Source organism: Littorina saxatilis, linkage group LG8, assembly GCF_037325665.1.
Source record: "Littorina saxatilis isolate snail1 linkage group LG8, US_GU_Lsax_2.0, whole genome shotgun sequence".
NCBI lineage: Eukaryota > Metazoa > Mollusca > Gastropoda > Littorinimorpha > Littorinidae > Littorina > Littorina saxatilis.
The window spans coordinates 1056739-1074238 of record NC_090252.1 but is presented as its reverse complement, the minus strand read 5'-3'; the positions used below and the strand labels follow the sequence as shown (position 1 = coordinate 1074238).

The 17500-nt window shown below is 39.3% G+C and overlaps 2 protein-coding genes across 4 annotated transcripts in view; both read right to left on the bottom strand.

The window, feature by feature from the left end:
* Positions 1-768: 768 nt before the first annotated feature.
* LOC138972500 (uncharacterized) lies at positions 769-17158 on the bottom strand. Its single transcript, XM_070345136.1, has 9 exons — positions 15653-17158; positions 13740-13799; positions 9625-9680; positions 9051-9168; positions 6508-6683; positions 5476-5569; positions 4998-5083; positions 4375-4451; positions 769-2317 (listed from the first exon to the last, which is right to left on the bottom strand). Exons 1-9 carry the CDS (start codon positions 15722-15724, stop codon positions 1866-1868), a joined length of 1191 nt encoding a protein of 396 aa, XP_070201237.1. The 5' UTR covers positions 15725-17158; the 3' UTR covers positions 769-1865.
* Positions 17159-17380: 222 nt separating this feature from the next.
* LOC138972499 (uncharacterized) overlaps positions 17381-17500 on the bottom strand; it is a 92423-nt gene continuing 92303 nt past the window's right edge. For all 3 annotated transcript variants that reach the window (XM_070345134.1, XM_070345135.1, XM_070345133.1), the window contains one exon: positions 17381-17500. This exon is cut by the window's right edge and continues 668 nt beyond it. The gene's annotated coding sequence lies outside the window, so the exon portion shown is untranslated.

The following is a 17500-nucleotide window of genomic DNA, read 5'->3' as shown; positions in this document are numbered from 1 at the left end:
AATGAATTGAACAACAAGTCATTGCCAATCTTGAATAACTTGAAAACAAAACAAGTAAAAGTAGAAGATACAAAAAAGACATAATAAACAAAACAAAAAAGCCAGGTTATGGCACAAGTATGAAACAACTTTGAAAGGGCATTTTGGAATAGTTGGTTGGTTGTAACTAATGACCTTCTTGACAAGAATAAAAATTGGCAAGTTGAAATCACCCTCCATTAATCAAGCACACTGTACACATGCCACCCAAACACCATTAGCAACACTATTACTGTTAGTTTCAAATAATCATAAACGTGCCTTATCTTGCTAGAAAGGAAAGGAACTATTGTAACTTGTCTTTTCAAGTTTACATTCATTCATCCGTTCTTCATTCATTCACGTTGTTTGACGTCTAGCTGACTACAAAGAGCCGTCTCAAGACTTCCTTAAAAAATCTTCATTGAAGGTATGTCATTAATCCCTGCCGATGAACTATGTTTACAAAAAATAAAATTGGGAGACGATGGAAACGTTGAAGTAGTGTCCTCTATTTTTCGAAACCAGATTACAAAAATGAATTTCAAAAGGAATCACAGTTAAACTGTGGTGAAAACCGGTTCCTAACCTTCAATTCTAAGATTTTTAGCTGACGACTAGACTTTGAAATTCACTAATTAAAAGTAGGTAAAGAGAATCAGAAAGAATAATTGTTCAGGTCAAAACAACGAGAAAATTTCTACTATTTAATTGTGTCATTGAATGGTTTGTTTGTTTGCTTAACGCCCAGCCGACCACGAAGGGCCATATCAGGGCGGTGCTGCTTTGACATTTAACGTGCGCCACACACAAGACAGAAGTCGCAGCACAGGCTTCATGTCTCACCCAGTCACATTATTCTGACACCGGACCAACCAGTCCTAGCACTAACCCCATAATGCCAGACGCCAGGCGGAGCAGCCACTAGATTGCCAATTTTAAAGTCTTACGTATGACCCGGCCGGGGTTCGAACCCACGACCTCCCGCTCACTGGGCGGACGCCTTACCACTAGGCCACCGTGTTGCGGTCATTGAATGGTAGACAACTCCATAGTATAAATCTTGTTCTTCTGGTATAAATCTCGCTCTTCTTCATTGTATTTTACCATAAGTAACAACTCATGATGCTGTCTTAATATATATATATCGTTTATGCACAAGCAACAAGAAAAACGTTTTGATCTTTTTAGAATAAAGGAACAATGAAATATCAATTTTGGTAGAATATAAAAATGTAGGAAACAATTCATTATTAATTCAATGGTCACAATAACACGATAAAAAGAAGCCAACGTTAGATTGATAAAACAGATTATGCCGAAAAAATACTGTCATGGTATTAGAGTGAGGTTGGAGGGTTTTTCTGAATTTTTAACACACAAAAAAGCGGCACGAAGGTTCATTTGGAGAAATTTATCTCACTAGATGCAGTTCTTTTATATAAAATATTAAAAAATAAGGACATGCGAGAGGGCATAACATAACATAACATGGGGTTTATAACGGTCCGAGGACTACGAAGAGCCTTACTCAGACCAAATGCGAGAGAGGGGGGGAAGGGTATAGAGAGGAGAAATAGAATACTAACATTTTAAAAGGGAGAAAAATAGAAATGAGTGAGCCAAAGCACAGGATCTTTGCAGTAGAAACAAAGATTGAACTCAGCGACTCCAATGATGACAGATTTCTTGAATGGGTATGATGCCGAGTATAACATTTGGATGCGGATTTTGACCGAAACACTCCTCCAAGATTTGGTTGATCATGTAACGGACTTTTTTGTTTTGAGTTTCTCGTTGTTTCCGCTTGTTTTCCTCAAGAGATTTTGGAATATAATATCCCCCTTCTAGTGACTCAAACCAAATAAGGAATTCGTCTGAGAGTGCATCTGCTGTGACCTGATTTGGGTCAGGAGTTTTGGCATTCTCGCATTGTTTCTCGCATTGTTTGGCTGTTTCAAGTGCCTCTGCTCTTGAAAGCTGGTGGTGTTTTTGCAAGTGCTTGTCTGGTCTAGTTCCAACCCAAGAACAAGACTTGAGTGCACATCGTTAACTTTCTTCAGATAAGACCGTTTTGGTCGAGATTTAGAGTCTTTTATCAACTTTTCAACTTCGAAGCGGGGAATATCAGGGTGGACATTTTCGTAGTGTCGTTTCAAATTCACAACTTCTCCTGCACAGCCTGCGACAGGACACCGACGTCTGCCTCGGTGCTTCTTTGTGTTGACATGCTGCTTACGTCTCCTTGCTTTCTTTTCAACGGATCTGCTTACGTCTCCTTGCTTCCGTTTCAAAGGATCTGTAAATAAACACAAAACAAGAAATTGAGGTGATGTTTGACAATGCAAGAAATGAAATTCATATTCAAATGTCATGCCACGTGTGTGCAGAGCCTTCTACTGGGCTCACTTCAGTCATTTGTCATGCCACGTGTGTGTAGAGACTGCAACTGGGCTCACTTCAGTCATTTGTCATACCACGTGTGTGTAGAGACTGCAACTGGGCTCACTTCAGTCATTTGTCATGCCACGTGTGTGTAGAGACTGCAACTGGGCTCACTTCAGTCATTTGTCATGCCACGTGTGTGTAGAGACTGCAACTGGGCTCACTTCAGTCATTTGTCATGCCACGTGTGTGTAGAGACTGCAACTGGGCTCACTTCAGTCATTTGTCATACCACGTGTGTGTAGAGACTGCAACTGGGCTCACTTCAGTCATTTGTCATGCCACGTGTGTGTAGAGACTGCAACTGGGCTCACTTCAGTCATTTGTCATACCACGTGTGTGTAGAGACTGTCACAGTTGGTCCCTTGCTTAAACATCACTCACTGTGTTGACTTCTTTTTTATCTGTGGCAACACAGATCTATAAGTCACTCGGTCCGTCCGTCTGTCTGTTGGTCGGTCGGTCTGTCTAAAAAAAATGTCCCAAAAGAATGTCCCAAAAAAGTTTTACATGATCTAAAGAAGGATTCTAGGCATGGCGAGTCTAGGCATTGCCACAGATGATTGCGATTCTGCGCTTGTTCACTTTTATGTTTGAATGAACTAATTTCAATCAGCAGGGGTCGAAATTTACTTTTTTTACCTGGGGCCACTGTGGCCCCAGCAACACAAAATGCTGGGGCGGGCAGCAAAAAGCCGCCCGATCGAGTTGTAGGTGCCGACGCTGCGAAGCGGCTAGTAACAATAACATGAATGATTATTCTTTCAATCGCATATCACGTCGTTATCTCCGGACTCCCTCTTTCAACAGTAGTCTTTAGTAGCATGAACCAAGATAAATTTATTTTTTATGTTTTGTTACTTTTAAGTATCCGATTACAATCTCTAAGCTGCAAGGAACCCATTTCAGTTTTGGTTTTAGAAATTGGACTAGAACTGAATTTTTGTCGAATTTGTTTCAATGCAACGTTCAGACTTCATGAAACCCTGTTCTTTCAAAAAGTTGGGCCACTTGCATGAAGCTTGATAAAAAGATTGCTTTCGAAACAAAAAATGTTGTGACTATACAACAATTAAGAGTTGCTTATGTTCTGTATGAAAATAGAGGCTCAGTTTCCAAAGAATGAAAACATAATAAATAAAACAATTTTATTGTTGAAGTGTTCAAGCAAAGCAAGGCCATAGTCTGTGATATGTGCATCCGAGACTACTTTTGGTTCAGGAAAGGTGAAGGTCGTCAGATTATTATATGTGCAGCCGAGACTTCTTTCTTTTTTCCTGTGTGTAAATTTCTTGATTTTGCTAGCAAAGACTCGGCAGTTTCCGTTTAAAAATTGTGTCAGAACTTGGAAACGTCACTTTCGCTTTTTTACAAAGCTGCTATGATGACGAAGACTTTGAGCTAAGTAAACAACCTGTCACCGATTCGTTAAAAATTACAAGCCTTCAGTCAAGATTTTGACCGGAGCGGCGTGGGCCCTAGCTACTGCATTTCTTGGGGCGGGGTGCCAATTTGCGGGGCGGAGCGCCCTGCGCTCCCGTTAATTTCGACCCCTGATCAGAAATCAAGATCCAGACCGATGTCAGATGTTTTGGACTGCCCATGTGGGCACAGCTTTATAGAACCATACAGACGAACCTTCCCCCTCACCCTTCCACAGATGAGGTCCGCCCAGTTAAGGATCCAGGGAATTCACCCCCACCCCCTGCAGTTGACACCCAGAAAAAAAGTCAGGCTTTTTACTTTTGGATAATTTCCGACTTAATTAAAATGGCAACAGAATGCACCTTTTGAGGTTTTTTCCCATTGAAACAAAAATTCTCCTGGGGCAAGATCCCGCATCCTCTTGCATTCTTGATCTTTCGCACATTCAACATCACAAAAAAAATTAGAAAATGAAATTTTGTTTACCTGTAGTGCCAACTTGGGGAACTGCATCATCGTGTCTTCTTGATTCTCCCTGATGCACATTTTGTTGTCCAAGTCCCCTGCAAACAGACAGATCATATAATGTCATGTTGAGTCAAATGGTTAAAGATCGCAAATAAAAATGTGTCGTTTCTTTGTGATGACTATTCTGCAGCCAGTACTTCTATAAAATAGTTAATTTGGCAACACATAACTGTATGACCTTGCAACCGACCGACCAACAGACGTTGACTTGTGACACATGCAAAAAACGTATGCAGCAAGCAAGACCAAGCTTCAACTTGGTCGAGATGCTAACTATCATTAGAGATTAGCAACTGCAGTTGCCTATTGTATATTGTTTTTTTCTTAACTCTTGTACAGACTTGACTGAATATTGTTTTTCTTTTGTATTGTTTTTAGAGCTGGATAGTAACATTTCTGCCTCTTGTATTATTGTGTTTTCTTCACGACTGCACAGACTTTACTGAATATCCTTTTCTCTCCACAATCAAATTTCCACTGGGCTGGTGACTTTGCTCCACTAACACACTACATGGCTGGCTAGTTCAAAATAAGCTTTCATCTAGTAGCGGATCTACCAAGATATTCAGTTGATCACTCACGATTCATCACTAGATGACTCGGACTCCGACGTTGACTCCATGTCTGTCTGCCCTGGAATCCACCCTGGCAGCTTCTTTTTCTTAGGCTGTAGCAAAGTAAAAATGTAACTGTTACTTTGATAAACACAACTCCAATCCAAAACAACAGGATGATCTACAAGGTAAATTTGATTTAATTTTGTGTCTTTAAAATATCTACCAAATCTTGCTACATGTACCAAAAAACAATCCTTAGATTGAATTAGGGGAAACGTCACACCTCATGCACGTGCAAACTATTTCTTCCTGATACTTCCCCGAATGGCCATTTAGATTGTTCACCACAAGCAAGAGGCAGGGTGTGTCATCTGATATGTAGTTCACTCTACAACAACAGTTATCAGATTCATGGAGAGAGAGAGAGAGAGAGAGAGAGAGAGAGAGAGAGAGAGAGGAGAGAGAGAGAAAGAGAGAGAGAAAGAGAGAGAGAGCTGCATACCGGAGGCTTCCATTCTGACTCCGAGTCATCTTCGCAGTTATTGTCACTGCTGTTGTCATCTGAACCCCTACAGCTAACTTTCTCCATATGTGGCCTGTCAAACACGAAAGAGACAACTTAATTCTAAACATGTAGATCAATGCATGGTCCTTCTTGGACTAGAACTCCCTTAGACATTCATGGGTGTCGTCGCTTCCTGTTTCATCACCAGACTAATGGTTGACATAGCCAAAAATTCCTCCCACATCATTCACAAGCTCATGGGTGGAAAGAAAGAGAAGAATATTATGGGTAACGTCTCTAAGTGACCTTGACAGACACACTGCCAGTGCGAAGGACCATAGCCTTTTTCTTCAGCTATTCCGTTTTCATAAAAACAGATACATGTACTCAGTAGTATCAATTGGTAAGTATACTAAAATCACAAAATTTACCTAAATTTCGGGCTTTTTGCTGATTGACAACAATATGTTTGTGTGTTACATAATGGAATAATTAACAGTTACCAATATTAGAAGTCCATCCCCTCGCTAAATTTTGTAAAAATAATGGGTAAACATATTTCATATTAAAAGTAAAACAATAACATGACTGCAGATCCAATAACGACGATGAAGACAAAAACAGACAAAATATGTAGTGGCAAAAAGAATTCAAGAAATGTACAAACGCAGGCCGTCGGCACACAATCCCTTCAAAGGCAAAATCAATTAACACAAATGGCAATTAAAAAACAAATACCACTGACGTAAAAAAGAAAGAAAAAGAGATCAGAATGTTCACAATAAAGTTGAACAAAAGTCGAAAAGATTAACCAAGAAAAGCTTAACAAAATAAAAGAACAGCTATGAACACTTTTTGCGTGTTATGACCAGTTTTTATGTAAAACATCTGTGGACACTTTGTTTTGACCGAGGCCTCATTGGCCTTCATTTTCCAGTGGTGCAATTTTCCTCCTTTTCCCGACTTTATTTTCCAGTTGCCTTTGTTTTCTATCATCCTACTTGCATCACGTTTTGTATGTATACTCACTCAATGAGTTTCTCCACAGGGTTATACTGCCCTTCTGTATTCAAGAGCGCACCATCACTGAGTGGATTTGTCTTGGTGCAGTCCGCAGGCATTCCTGGTGCATTCTCTGGCGCATCCACAATGTGTTGGAAGGACTTTGTTGTGTTCTCAGGCTCCATGTTGTCCTCCTGTTCTTCCTGAAATAGTCACCACTCACATTACATTTTCATTTTGTCAACCTAACAGTGCCTCCTAAAACTTAAAAGCCCAGCAGAGCACCACAAACCTATTCAAGGCTGTAACATGTCATGTAACTTGTATAAGTTTGTTTCTAGTGTACAACACGTCACATGTCACTGAAATTATCTGTAAGACTAGTAAGAGTTAGCTGCAGTGAAAATGTATGTAAATTTGTGTCTCTGCCAGCAATATCAATCAATGTGGACAAAAGTGTGTGTGTGTGTGTGTGTGTGTGTGTATCTTGTGTGTATGTTGTTGTTGAAGACATCGTGTATCGGTACTTCATTACTATGTAAATATTCAACCATGTTACTCTGAACAAGTTGTGAATTGATACTTCATTGAAACCAAGTGTAATTTGAAGAAATCGTGTATCGATACTTCATTTACAAACATTGAATGTTACTTTATGTGAAGAAATCGTGTATCGGTACTTCATAATAGTGTAAATATTCATGCATGTTACCCTGAAGCCGTTGTGAATTGATACTTCATTGAACAATGATTAATTTGCAGTTGTTATGCCTGTGATATCCTTAAATATGAAATCTTTATAGTATAAAGACCGCTCGCGCTGAACCTCCATGTTCTGGTGCTGGGTATCTGTTTGTCTCCACAAACTCAAGACGAATCTGAGATTACGGGATCTTTAACGTGCGCATATGATGGACTGCGTGTGATCCACACAGGGGTGCCCCATTCGATCGTTAGGTCTACACAAGGCCGAACCTGGAAAATGAATTTTCCTTATGGCGCTGACAGGGCTCGAACCCGGGTCCCTCTCATTGACAGCACCAATCGCTCAATCACCCTGTCCCCCTACAAACCGACAGACTTATGGACACACTTGTGTCACATGTAAAACAAGAAGGGCAAAGCCCACACGACTCACATGCTGAACAGAACTTGATCTTTCTTTCAGAATAATTTTACAATAAAACTGAGAAAAACAATATTTTACACATTTTTCCTACCAAAATACATGTGACCTTGACCCAAGGTCAAGGTCATCCAGGTCATGCAACACAAAGCTGTTAATTCAAGACATAGGAAGTACAATGGTGCTTATTGGCTCTTTCTACCATGAGATATGGTCACTTTTAGTGGTTCACTACCTTATTTTGGTCACATTTCATAAGGGTCAAAGTGACCTTGACCTTGATCATATGTGACCAAATGTGTCTCATGATGAAAGCATAACATGTGCCCCACATAATGTTTAAGTTTGAAACAGTTATCTTCCATAGTTCAGGGTCAAGGTCACTTCAAAATATGTATACAATCCAACTTTGAAGAGCTCCTGTGACCTTGACCTTGAAGCAAGGTAAACCAAACTGGTATCAAAAGATGGGGCTTACTTTGCCCTATATATCATATATAGGTGAGGTATTGAATCTCAAAAACTTCAGAGAAAATGGGAAAAATGTGAAAAATAGCTGTTTTTCAGACAACATTTATGGCCCCTGCGACCTTGACCTTGAAGCAAGGTCAAGATGCTATGTATGTTTTTTGGGGCCTTGTCATCATACACCATCTTGCCAAATTTGGTACTGATAGACTGAATAGTGTCCAAGAAATATCCAACGTTAAAGTTTTCCGGACGGACGGACGGACGACTCGGGTGAGTACATAGACTCACTTTTGCTTCGCATGTGAGTCAAAAAAAGGTGTAAAACAAAGGAAACAAAAATATTCATCAATTAAATTGATTTTAGTGTTTTTTCCTTTAACTCTTTTCACACATTTTAATCTTTTGGAACAAAAGTTCAAGATGCTTGCCACCACTACATCATTATACATTCAACCTGAAAGTGAACATGTTTAAAAAAAAAAAAATTGAAATTTATACGCGCGATACCTCTTTTGTTTTACTGAAAGAGCTCAAAACACGGCGATCTATTCCAACACGTACGCCCATGTGGAGACATTCACACAACAACACAAAGACGCACAACACACAACAGATAACACACACACTCCACGTGGTACGAAGGAATGTTACTAAGCTGCTATTGGAAATCGGAATTTTTGAAAAATCATTTATTTTTAATTTTTGCGGATGGGCGGAAACAAATTACTGTTTGAAATGTGAAATTTCAGTTAACTTTGTGAACACATCCATTGCTGTTTGACTGCACAGTTTGATTTTGTGATGATCTCGCCAGCCAAGATTGGGGATAGAATACCAAAACAACATCATTTGCTTCCCCAAAGAGTTCAGCGACTACAAACACAATATTAGTATGACATCTACTTGTCTACTTGATAGATAACAGTGACTACCCCAATAGCATGTCAAAAGAACAAAAAGAACAAATCCTTACTGATGAAGCAAGTGTGCAGCAATGTTCACATTGCCACGCATAGCCACGCACTTTTGGCGATTTTTTCAGAGGTGGTTGGAGGCAAGTGTAATCATACCACTTGAAGCAGTCATCACATCTGTTGAATGAAAACGTTATTAAATTATCAACAATCGATGATCATAATATTAAAATGAATGGGTTTTTTATTCTTTAAATTGGACTGGAACTGTGAGTGAGCGAGTGTGTGAGGGAGCAGCTGCATGTGTGTGTGTGCGTGTGTGTGCGATTTTTGTTAATTTTATCAGCTGTACATTGCCTGACAGTGTTTTCTCAATTTGCCATAACTTGTCCGCTAAATGTGTAAAATTGACATTGTTGCCCACTGTTTATAAGGGTTTCCTTGTCTGTGTGCAGCAAACTGTTTATCGCTGAATAAATAAACTCCTGTTTAAACCGACTGGAACTTTAGCTTGGGTTAACTTGTTCTGATAAACTATATCTCTCAGGTAATACCGACAGGTGGGTGCTTTACAATTAGACATGCATGTAATGAAATCAAACATTGCTCTTGATGATCAGAAACATCACTCACCTTACAGCGCTATCCACGTTAACTGTAAACGCACAAACAGCACAAATCTCCTTCCCCTGCAAAAACAAACAAACAAAAAAAACCACACATTTAGTTCACTGAAATGGCCTGCAAAGAGCTTATTCAGGTATTATCAAAAAATGCATCTAAATTTTGGTACTATCAAATACTTACCATATGATTTACTAATGCACTTGTCTTCAGATCGATGTGATAATATGCACCCCAAATACCTTGACCACCCTTTGAAAAAATCTTCTTTGACCGTGGTGGGTTGAAGCAATCAAATGTGCCCCTTCCGGGCACATAACTAGTATGATGATATTCTTTCGCAACAAGCTCATGCGTTCAGAATCTCAAAGATGGTCTTCACTGTGGGGAAGCAGAGTGGGCTTACAAATAGTATTAGTCACTAATATCACACGGTAAGTATTTAATAATACCAACATCGAGATACATTGAGGGATATTAATTACATATATATATATACACATGAGCAAATCTTCTGAACACCTGGTGTCATAATCATCTGAAAAAATATTTTCCATCTTGTGTGTGTTGGGGGGGTGTCTGTGTGGTGAGGCACAGGGAACGTTATGGTTGGGCTAAAGGCAAAACAAGCAACAACAACAACAAAACCGACAAAGGCCATTTTTAAAGAGAAACAAAATGGACACATTAGTCATAGTCTTGTTTAATCATTACTATATTTGTTTAAAGCCCATCAGACTATGAAGAGCCTAGGGCTGCCACACATTTAATACATATTTGGGTCATTCCAAAAAACTGGGATCTTCAAGGGTTGTAAAAAAGAAATCTGTTTTTTTACTAACACATACACAAATCCTAAATCTCGTCAGTATAAACCAAATCTAAATTGATTGAAGAAATAATATAGACAGTTACCAGTCATAGATTTTTTTTGTTTTGGAAAAAAATTGGTCGAAAATATCAGAATGTAGGTCAAAATTGAGTCCCGATTTGTGACATCAGTGATCGGGTTTTCCTTATCGATTGTTTTCATGAACAAAGATTGTGAAATATGATAAGAGACATGTTTTTATTATCTGTTAATAGAATATTAATTATGTTGTAAATTTAGAAAATGTATGTGTTTTATAATTTTTATAATATTAGCTGGACTTTGAAAACCAGTCTATCGTAACGTGTGGTTTCCAAATCTGCACTCAACGAACTATTCATTCAGCTCTTGCAACCTCGCGTAGGAATACATTGTTGTGACGTTATATCGTAAAGTGGGTATTTTTCCATCACAACACATGCACTGTTTTCTTGTTGTTTTTTCGGAAAGAGAAGTTTAGCAAGCATAAACTTTGTTTACACAAATCGCTTCCGGATTTGCTAGTTACGAAAGACTTGTAATCAAAGGCAAAATCTCACTGTAGAACGAGAAAAGACGAACTATTTTGTGTGTTTCACGTACACATTTTGATGCGGAAGGATACTAGAGTGTAGTTTGTAACTGCGAATGAGGAATTAGCCGCGTGTTTCAAGTGGTGGGCTTTCGGTTCTGGTTGTGTTCCTTTGTTACGAAAGACAACGCTTTCTGTTTAGCAGAACTTAACAGGCAAATACGGTAAGTTCTTTTGTGTTATGATTTCATTGATGCTTTATTTAGGATTACAGGCTAATTTTTAATGCCTTCAATGTCTAAATCTTCGCAAATTCACCATGTGAAGTTCTCCAATTGACTTCGAAAATGTCTCTTGTCCCGAGTCTTGGAATGTTGATTCACCCTTGACACTGATTTTCCTTTGAATTTGAACATGTAAACAACTTCTCTTGAAATTGCTTGCTACGAAATTATTGTTTGATGTTGAAATAAATTCGGAAAGCCATTTTTAGGATTGATGGGTGTCGTTTGCATTTTTTTTTAGCCGAAATTCTTTGCTCCTCCGTGTATCGTAACTGGAAACAAGGTCGCCATTTTAGTTTTTGACAACACGTTTTCTTGTTACGAAAGACTCCAGATTATGACCACTTTACGATTTTCTCACATTTAAAACGCTTAAGGAAAGGTCTGGCTGTTAAATGTGCAGTTTTGATGAAATAACTTGCATGGTTTTTTTAGCCCTGTCAATTGATATTCACTTGTTTTCAATGAGCGTTTCACCGGAAGTCTCGCATAACTGGAAGACAATGTTTTCACTTCTTCTGTGCACTACTGGTTTCTGGTTACGATCATTTGACATTTCCTCAAAGTAACGTGCTGACTGTTTTAGCTAGTTGTATGACTTCTTCTTGTAACTTGTATTCACTAATTAATTTAAACATGCATATTTCCATTTCTAAATTTAAAAACATAATTTTTATTGAAAATATTGAACTGACTGTCTTGCGTAACTGGAAGACAATGTTTTCACTTCTTCTGTGCACTACTGGGTCGTGGGCCAATGGACCACGAAAACTCTCAAACCAGCCAATGGCCGCATAATCAACCAGCAAGCACCTGACGACACTGATGAGCCCCACCCTGCCCACCCTGATGAGCCCCACCCTGATGAGCCCCACCCCGATGAGCCCCACCCTGATGAGCCCCACCCCGATGAGCCCCACCCTGATGAGCCCCACCCTGCCCACATTGATGAGCCCCACACTAAAGCCCCTCCATCCGTTGGAGATTTCTGCTTGGTGGCTGTTGGGGGGAGAAACCGCACAGTGCGTTTTTATGCGAAGGTGACCGAGGTTGACGGCGAAGAGCTGAAAGTGACTTACCTGGACAAGGAAAAGGGAAATGAGAAAAACTACACTTGGGCGGACTCTGCATGGATCACTGCTAATGACATTGTGAAGACAGTTCCAGCACCAACCTTGCTCCCAGGTCGTGGAATTTCATTTCGCTTTGACTAGTTTTCCAAATAAAATTCCACGGCCTTGGAGCAAGGGTGGTGCTGGTAAAGCTATACCAGATGCTTTCGGATCTGAATGTAAATGTAAAAAAAAAACCTATTGAATAGAAAGTATGCTAGTTTAAAATTGGAGTGTAACTTATCAGAAGGTAGCTGTTAGAGAATCGATTCTTTGTTTTTGGTTTCCATGTTACGATAGACATACTTTTTTTTAAAGACATAGTATAAAAGGCTATATTTGCTTCTCCCTCTTTTTTAATTGACCTGGGTTCTTCTATTCAAAGAATCATATTATTATGCAACATGATTGTGTTCTCTTGTGATTCATTATACTGAGAGAAAAACTTAAAGAAAAAAGTTTTCTATGTCAAATAAGTAAAGATTCAAGGTCATGATAATGTACTCAGATGTATATACATGTATGTTGTATTTTTACTTATTTCAGTTTGTTTGCTGTTATTTTGTCAATGTTAAAAAGAATAAAGTAATTTTGGCAATTTGAAACAGTCATTTTGTTGTTAATTCATTGTCATTTGGTTTCCATGTTACAATAGACATTTTGCTGACGACACAAATTCAACTGCCTCCCATGTGGGCATCAAGCTGTAACTTATCTTCAAACTAGAATTTTATTGTCACTCATACACTCCTCTTCCATATGCAATGCAAGAATTTTTTATTTACAACACTTTTTTTTTTCTCTCTGTTGTCCCACATTTTGTGCCAGCTTTTTGGAATGACCCATATCTCAATATCAACCTCCAAAGACGATGGTCTACAACACATGAAAGACTAAAGCCAAATATCATAGTTTAAAACACATGAAAGACTTACAGATTTAACTAAACAGGAAAAACAAGCGCAAAAACTGCGATACATGTGGCAATGCCTTTGGTGGACATTTTTTGGACTTATTTTTTGGAGATTTTTGGAGACAGACTGACCGACCGACAGACAGACGAACCGAGTGACTTACGTTGCCACAGGTAAAAATATGGCAGGCCTATCCTTCAGCCCAGCCTACAGGGAAAGAATTGCATGGATTTTTGCCTCTTAGGTAACAGCTATGCTCCAGCGGTACTATTCTTTTTTTGCAGAGAATAGCACTCTCCTGAACATATTAAGAGGCAACAACAGACTGTTGGTCTTTAATAATGACTGTTCCTTCTTGGTGTTGCAACTCTTTAGTCTCCACAGAAAGATGTAAAAGAGGGTGGGCAAAAGAAGACTTAAAAATGTACATACCGAACTGAAAAGTCTGTCTGTCACCTCCGGGAATAGCACACGTAGCATGTAATCCTTATTCTGAAAGAGAGAAGAAAAACCCCGTTCAATACCAACAAGCAATCGCTCCTTGATATCAGCTTGGGTGGTGGAGGTGATACCGGTTTTACCGCTAAAGTGCTTCTACAATCAAAACAAGCCCAAAATTCACCCAAAGCACTTTACGGACTGTGTCGTAACAAACAGTGTCAAAAACTATGCTAGAAATATAACTAATTATTCATCTAAGTAATTGTATTTGTGATACTTACCACTAACTGTCTTCTACTATATGCATTATCCTAGATTGTGCCAGACAACTTTAAAAGGAATCAACCTGTCGCTTTGCGTTGCGGGTTGAGGCAGAAGAGAAATTATCAGAGTCAACATGTGTGAAGACTCTCTCAGTGTCTGTCTCGCCCTCGTGTGCATCACATGCTCCATTTGCGCACGTTAAAGATTAAAGATTCCATGTTTATCTTTCAAAAAACAGCAGGCCACTGTGGCCAATGGCATGGTATTCACATAAATACACCCTTGCTCGGTGCTCGGCGACAGAGTGGGCGACTTTACAATCTATCCAGGGTCAACTCTTGTAAACTAAAGACTCTTCTCGTGCCTCTTTTGCCGATGTATTCATAAAAAAAATGTGCACGTTAAAAAAATTCCATGTTTGAGTTATACTTATACCGCATACACGCAAACAAGTAGAACATTTAGGGACTGCATCAATGACAGGACAATAATTGGTGTTTTGAACTATTACTAATATGTGGGTGAAATGAGTGTCCCTGAGTGAATGGTTGGACTTCCCAAGGATAATCGCCAAACAGGCTTGAGCCTCCTTCAGTCCTTGCAGACCATACTTGAAAGTGCGAGTTCAAATCTCAGCAAAAATGCGAAGAAAAAATGATAGTTCTCGTTCCTGTGTTTGTTCTATGTTATGGGCCGTGTGCTCCATATTCCATCTTGTATCGAGAAATTGCACATAAAAATGTTCATTGTTATTATTATTATTATCATTCCTTCCCAACACCAAATCAAAGTACCCGCCATGGAGCATGACCTTGCCCCGCTGGCCTCAAACAACCCTGGAGAAGCAGAGGTGTCTAGATTATTACCTGAGTGGGCTAAGTGCGAGTGGGGTGTGCAAGGGAAGGGATGGGGTGGGGGTATGTACCCGAAATCCCAGTCAGCTTAGTAAAAGGATCTCACAGAATACTGTTTCTGAGAAGGTTGATTTTCAGATATCAAAACCATGCCGACATCCGATTCAGAATCGGGAGTCAGTGGTATGAAAGTTAAATGACATTTCTTCCAAATCAACAGTGAATGCAAAATCACTCAATACAGAACTTTACAAGCTCCACACCCGATAACAAGTCATCAGCCAAATAATCGACTCCAAAACTCGCTCACAGTCACACAAACCTAAAACGAAGATGTTCCCTATAGAATTAACACAAGCAACTGAAGAAATCTGTTTTTCAAGGCAACAAAAGACAACACGTTTGACCGGTCGAGTTTTTAATGGCGGAATAGAAGTAGCCTTGTCAAGGCCGTCCAGAGTCGGTTGATGCCAGCGGGGCAAGGTCATGCACCAGGGCGGGTAATTTGATTTGGTGTTGAGAAGGAATCTCTGGTTTGATTCCTTTTAAAACGTTTTCTGGCATAATCGAGGATAATGCATGTAGTAGAACTAAGACAGTGGATAAGTTAGATATAAATACTTAAGTTTGTGGCTTATGTAGTGGAGTGGAGGCCTATTGGTTGCTGAAGTCGTTTGTTTCTTAAAATTCAGAGTGGGGAGGGGGCTTATAAAACGGAGCTTGGAAGTCCTGAAATCAAGCTAAATTATAATGTTGACAGGCTGGAAGTAATACAGCTATGTTTACCTGTTGTGCCAACTTGGGGAACATGGACAGTAGACTATCCATAATCGTGTCTTCTTGGCCCTCCTTCAGCATAGGGATGCCGTTTTTGTTATCCAAGTCCCCTGCAAACAGACACACAAGTTAACACAAATTAACTAGTTTTCCAGAAGCAGTCAGAATGAATCATGCCTATGCAGTATGCTACAGGCCTGAAAACTGGGCACTGACTACAAAAAGAAGGACAATCTGTTTGAAAAGCGCCTTTTGCCATTTGAAAGTGATGACCGGGGTTTTTTTTGAGAGAAAAAAATTACAACAAAATACTTTTGGAGTACAGAACGAAAGAGGCCTACCGGACCACAAAATGTTCAATCTCATTCTCACAGTCACAGTCGCACGATTCAATCACTGAATCGGTCTCCATGGGACATCTTGCCGCCCCACTAACTTGACAAAGGCAAAAGACGTGAAAAACCCCACTTATATTTCACTCTTTCCTTATTTAATACGCAACAGCAATCAACATGCGATTAATAGACATGGAATGTAGACATTTACCTTTGAATTTCGTCGACGCCGTCGCGTTGCCGTTTCGTTGCCGCCATTACGCTGAACAAGTTCGATAACTCTCACTTCAATACGATTACCTCACCCCTTGCCCGTATCAACAACAAATTCACCGTGATCTGTTACTGTAAGAGTATTTATTTTCACAATGTTTTCAAAACAAAGTTCCAGAGGTTCCATGCATGGTGATGAATGTAGCAGTAAGCTTTATTTTATACCTATGCAGTTATGGTAATTGAAAAAAGCCAAACTAAAAAGTTATTTGTCTTGAAAGTTTTGCACGTTACAACATGCTACTTAATACAAATGTGAATAATGACTATGAACAAACAAGATGACCATATTTGTCCCTGCGTTTGTTAAAGCATATAGCACTGCCAAGCTTGCTTTTTTGAGTTTATGGTTATTGTTTTTTGGTTTCACAGCAAATTGCATCAACTTTACTGCAATGTGGCATGTGAGCCTCTACTTTGGAGTCTTCGTGTTGTATTTGTTTGGGAAAAGCACGAGCAATAGTGTTCTTACATTAACATTTAAATGTTATCATAGTAATATTCATCGTATGTTACTGATTTCTCAATTGCTCCTTTACTTTCATATAAATCATGGAAAATCTTAAGTAACATTTCAACTACTACCACTGTAAATACAAAAATTCGTAAAAAAACACAATAAACATGTCTATATACGTTCATCTTTTACACACAGTAAGTTAGGTGCAAGGGCAACAATGTATTAAAGTTTGGGAAAAATCCATTCATTTTTATGTGTTTTCTCCACGATTTCTGAAGGAACTGAAAATCGGTTATTTGAAAACGTAAGTCGACATGTTTAGTACATGCAAGACCTGATTTTTTCACAATCCTTGAAAATGCCGTGGTAGCAAATGAAACATTAAGTAATCATGTATTTCTTGACAGTTTATCGCCATTTATATTAGCCATCTGCCCACAGGTTGCCAAAAAAGCTATTTTTTAGCTGTTATTGTTATAAATCACGCTTATGTAACATGTCCTGTCCAGCCTACCACCCGTTTCATGGAACGAATTTTGCAAGCCCTTGGGCATATTTAATTACCATCTCATATGCCCCCCACTGTGTATTCGTGAAAACGATGTAGTTTTATTATTTTTACCTCGTGGTAGTGTCAAAGTCTTATGTAGCAATTTTCCACACCACCGGGTAGTGGTGGTGTTGTTGTTGTGGTGGTGGTGGTCGTCGTGGTAGTGATCGAGGTGGTGGTGGTGGTCGTCGTGGTGGTGATCGAGGTGGTGGTGGCGGCGGTGAGGGTGGTGGTGGTGG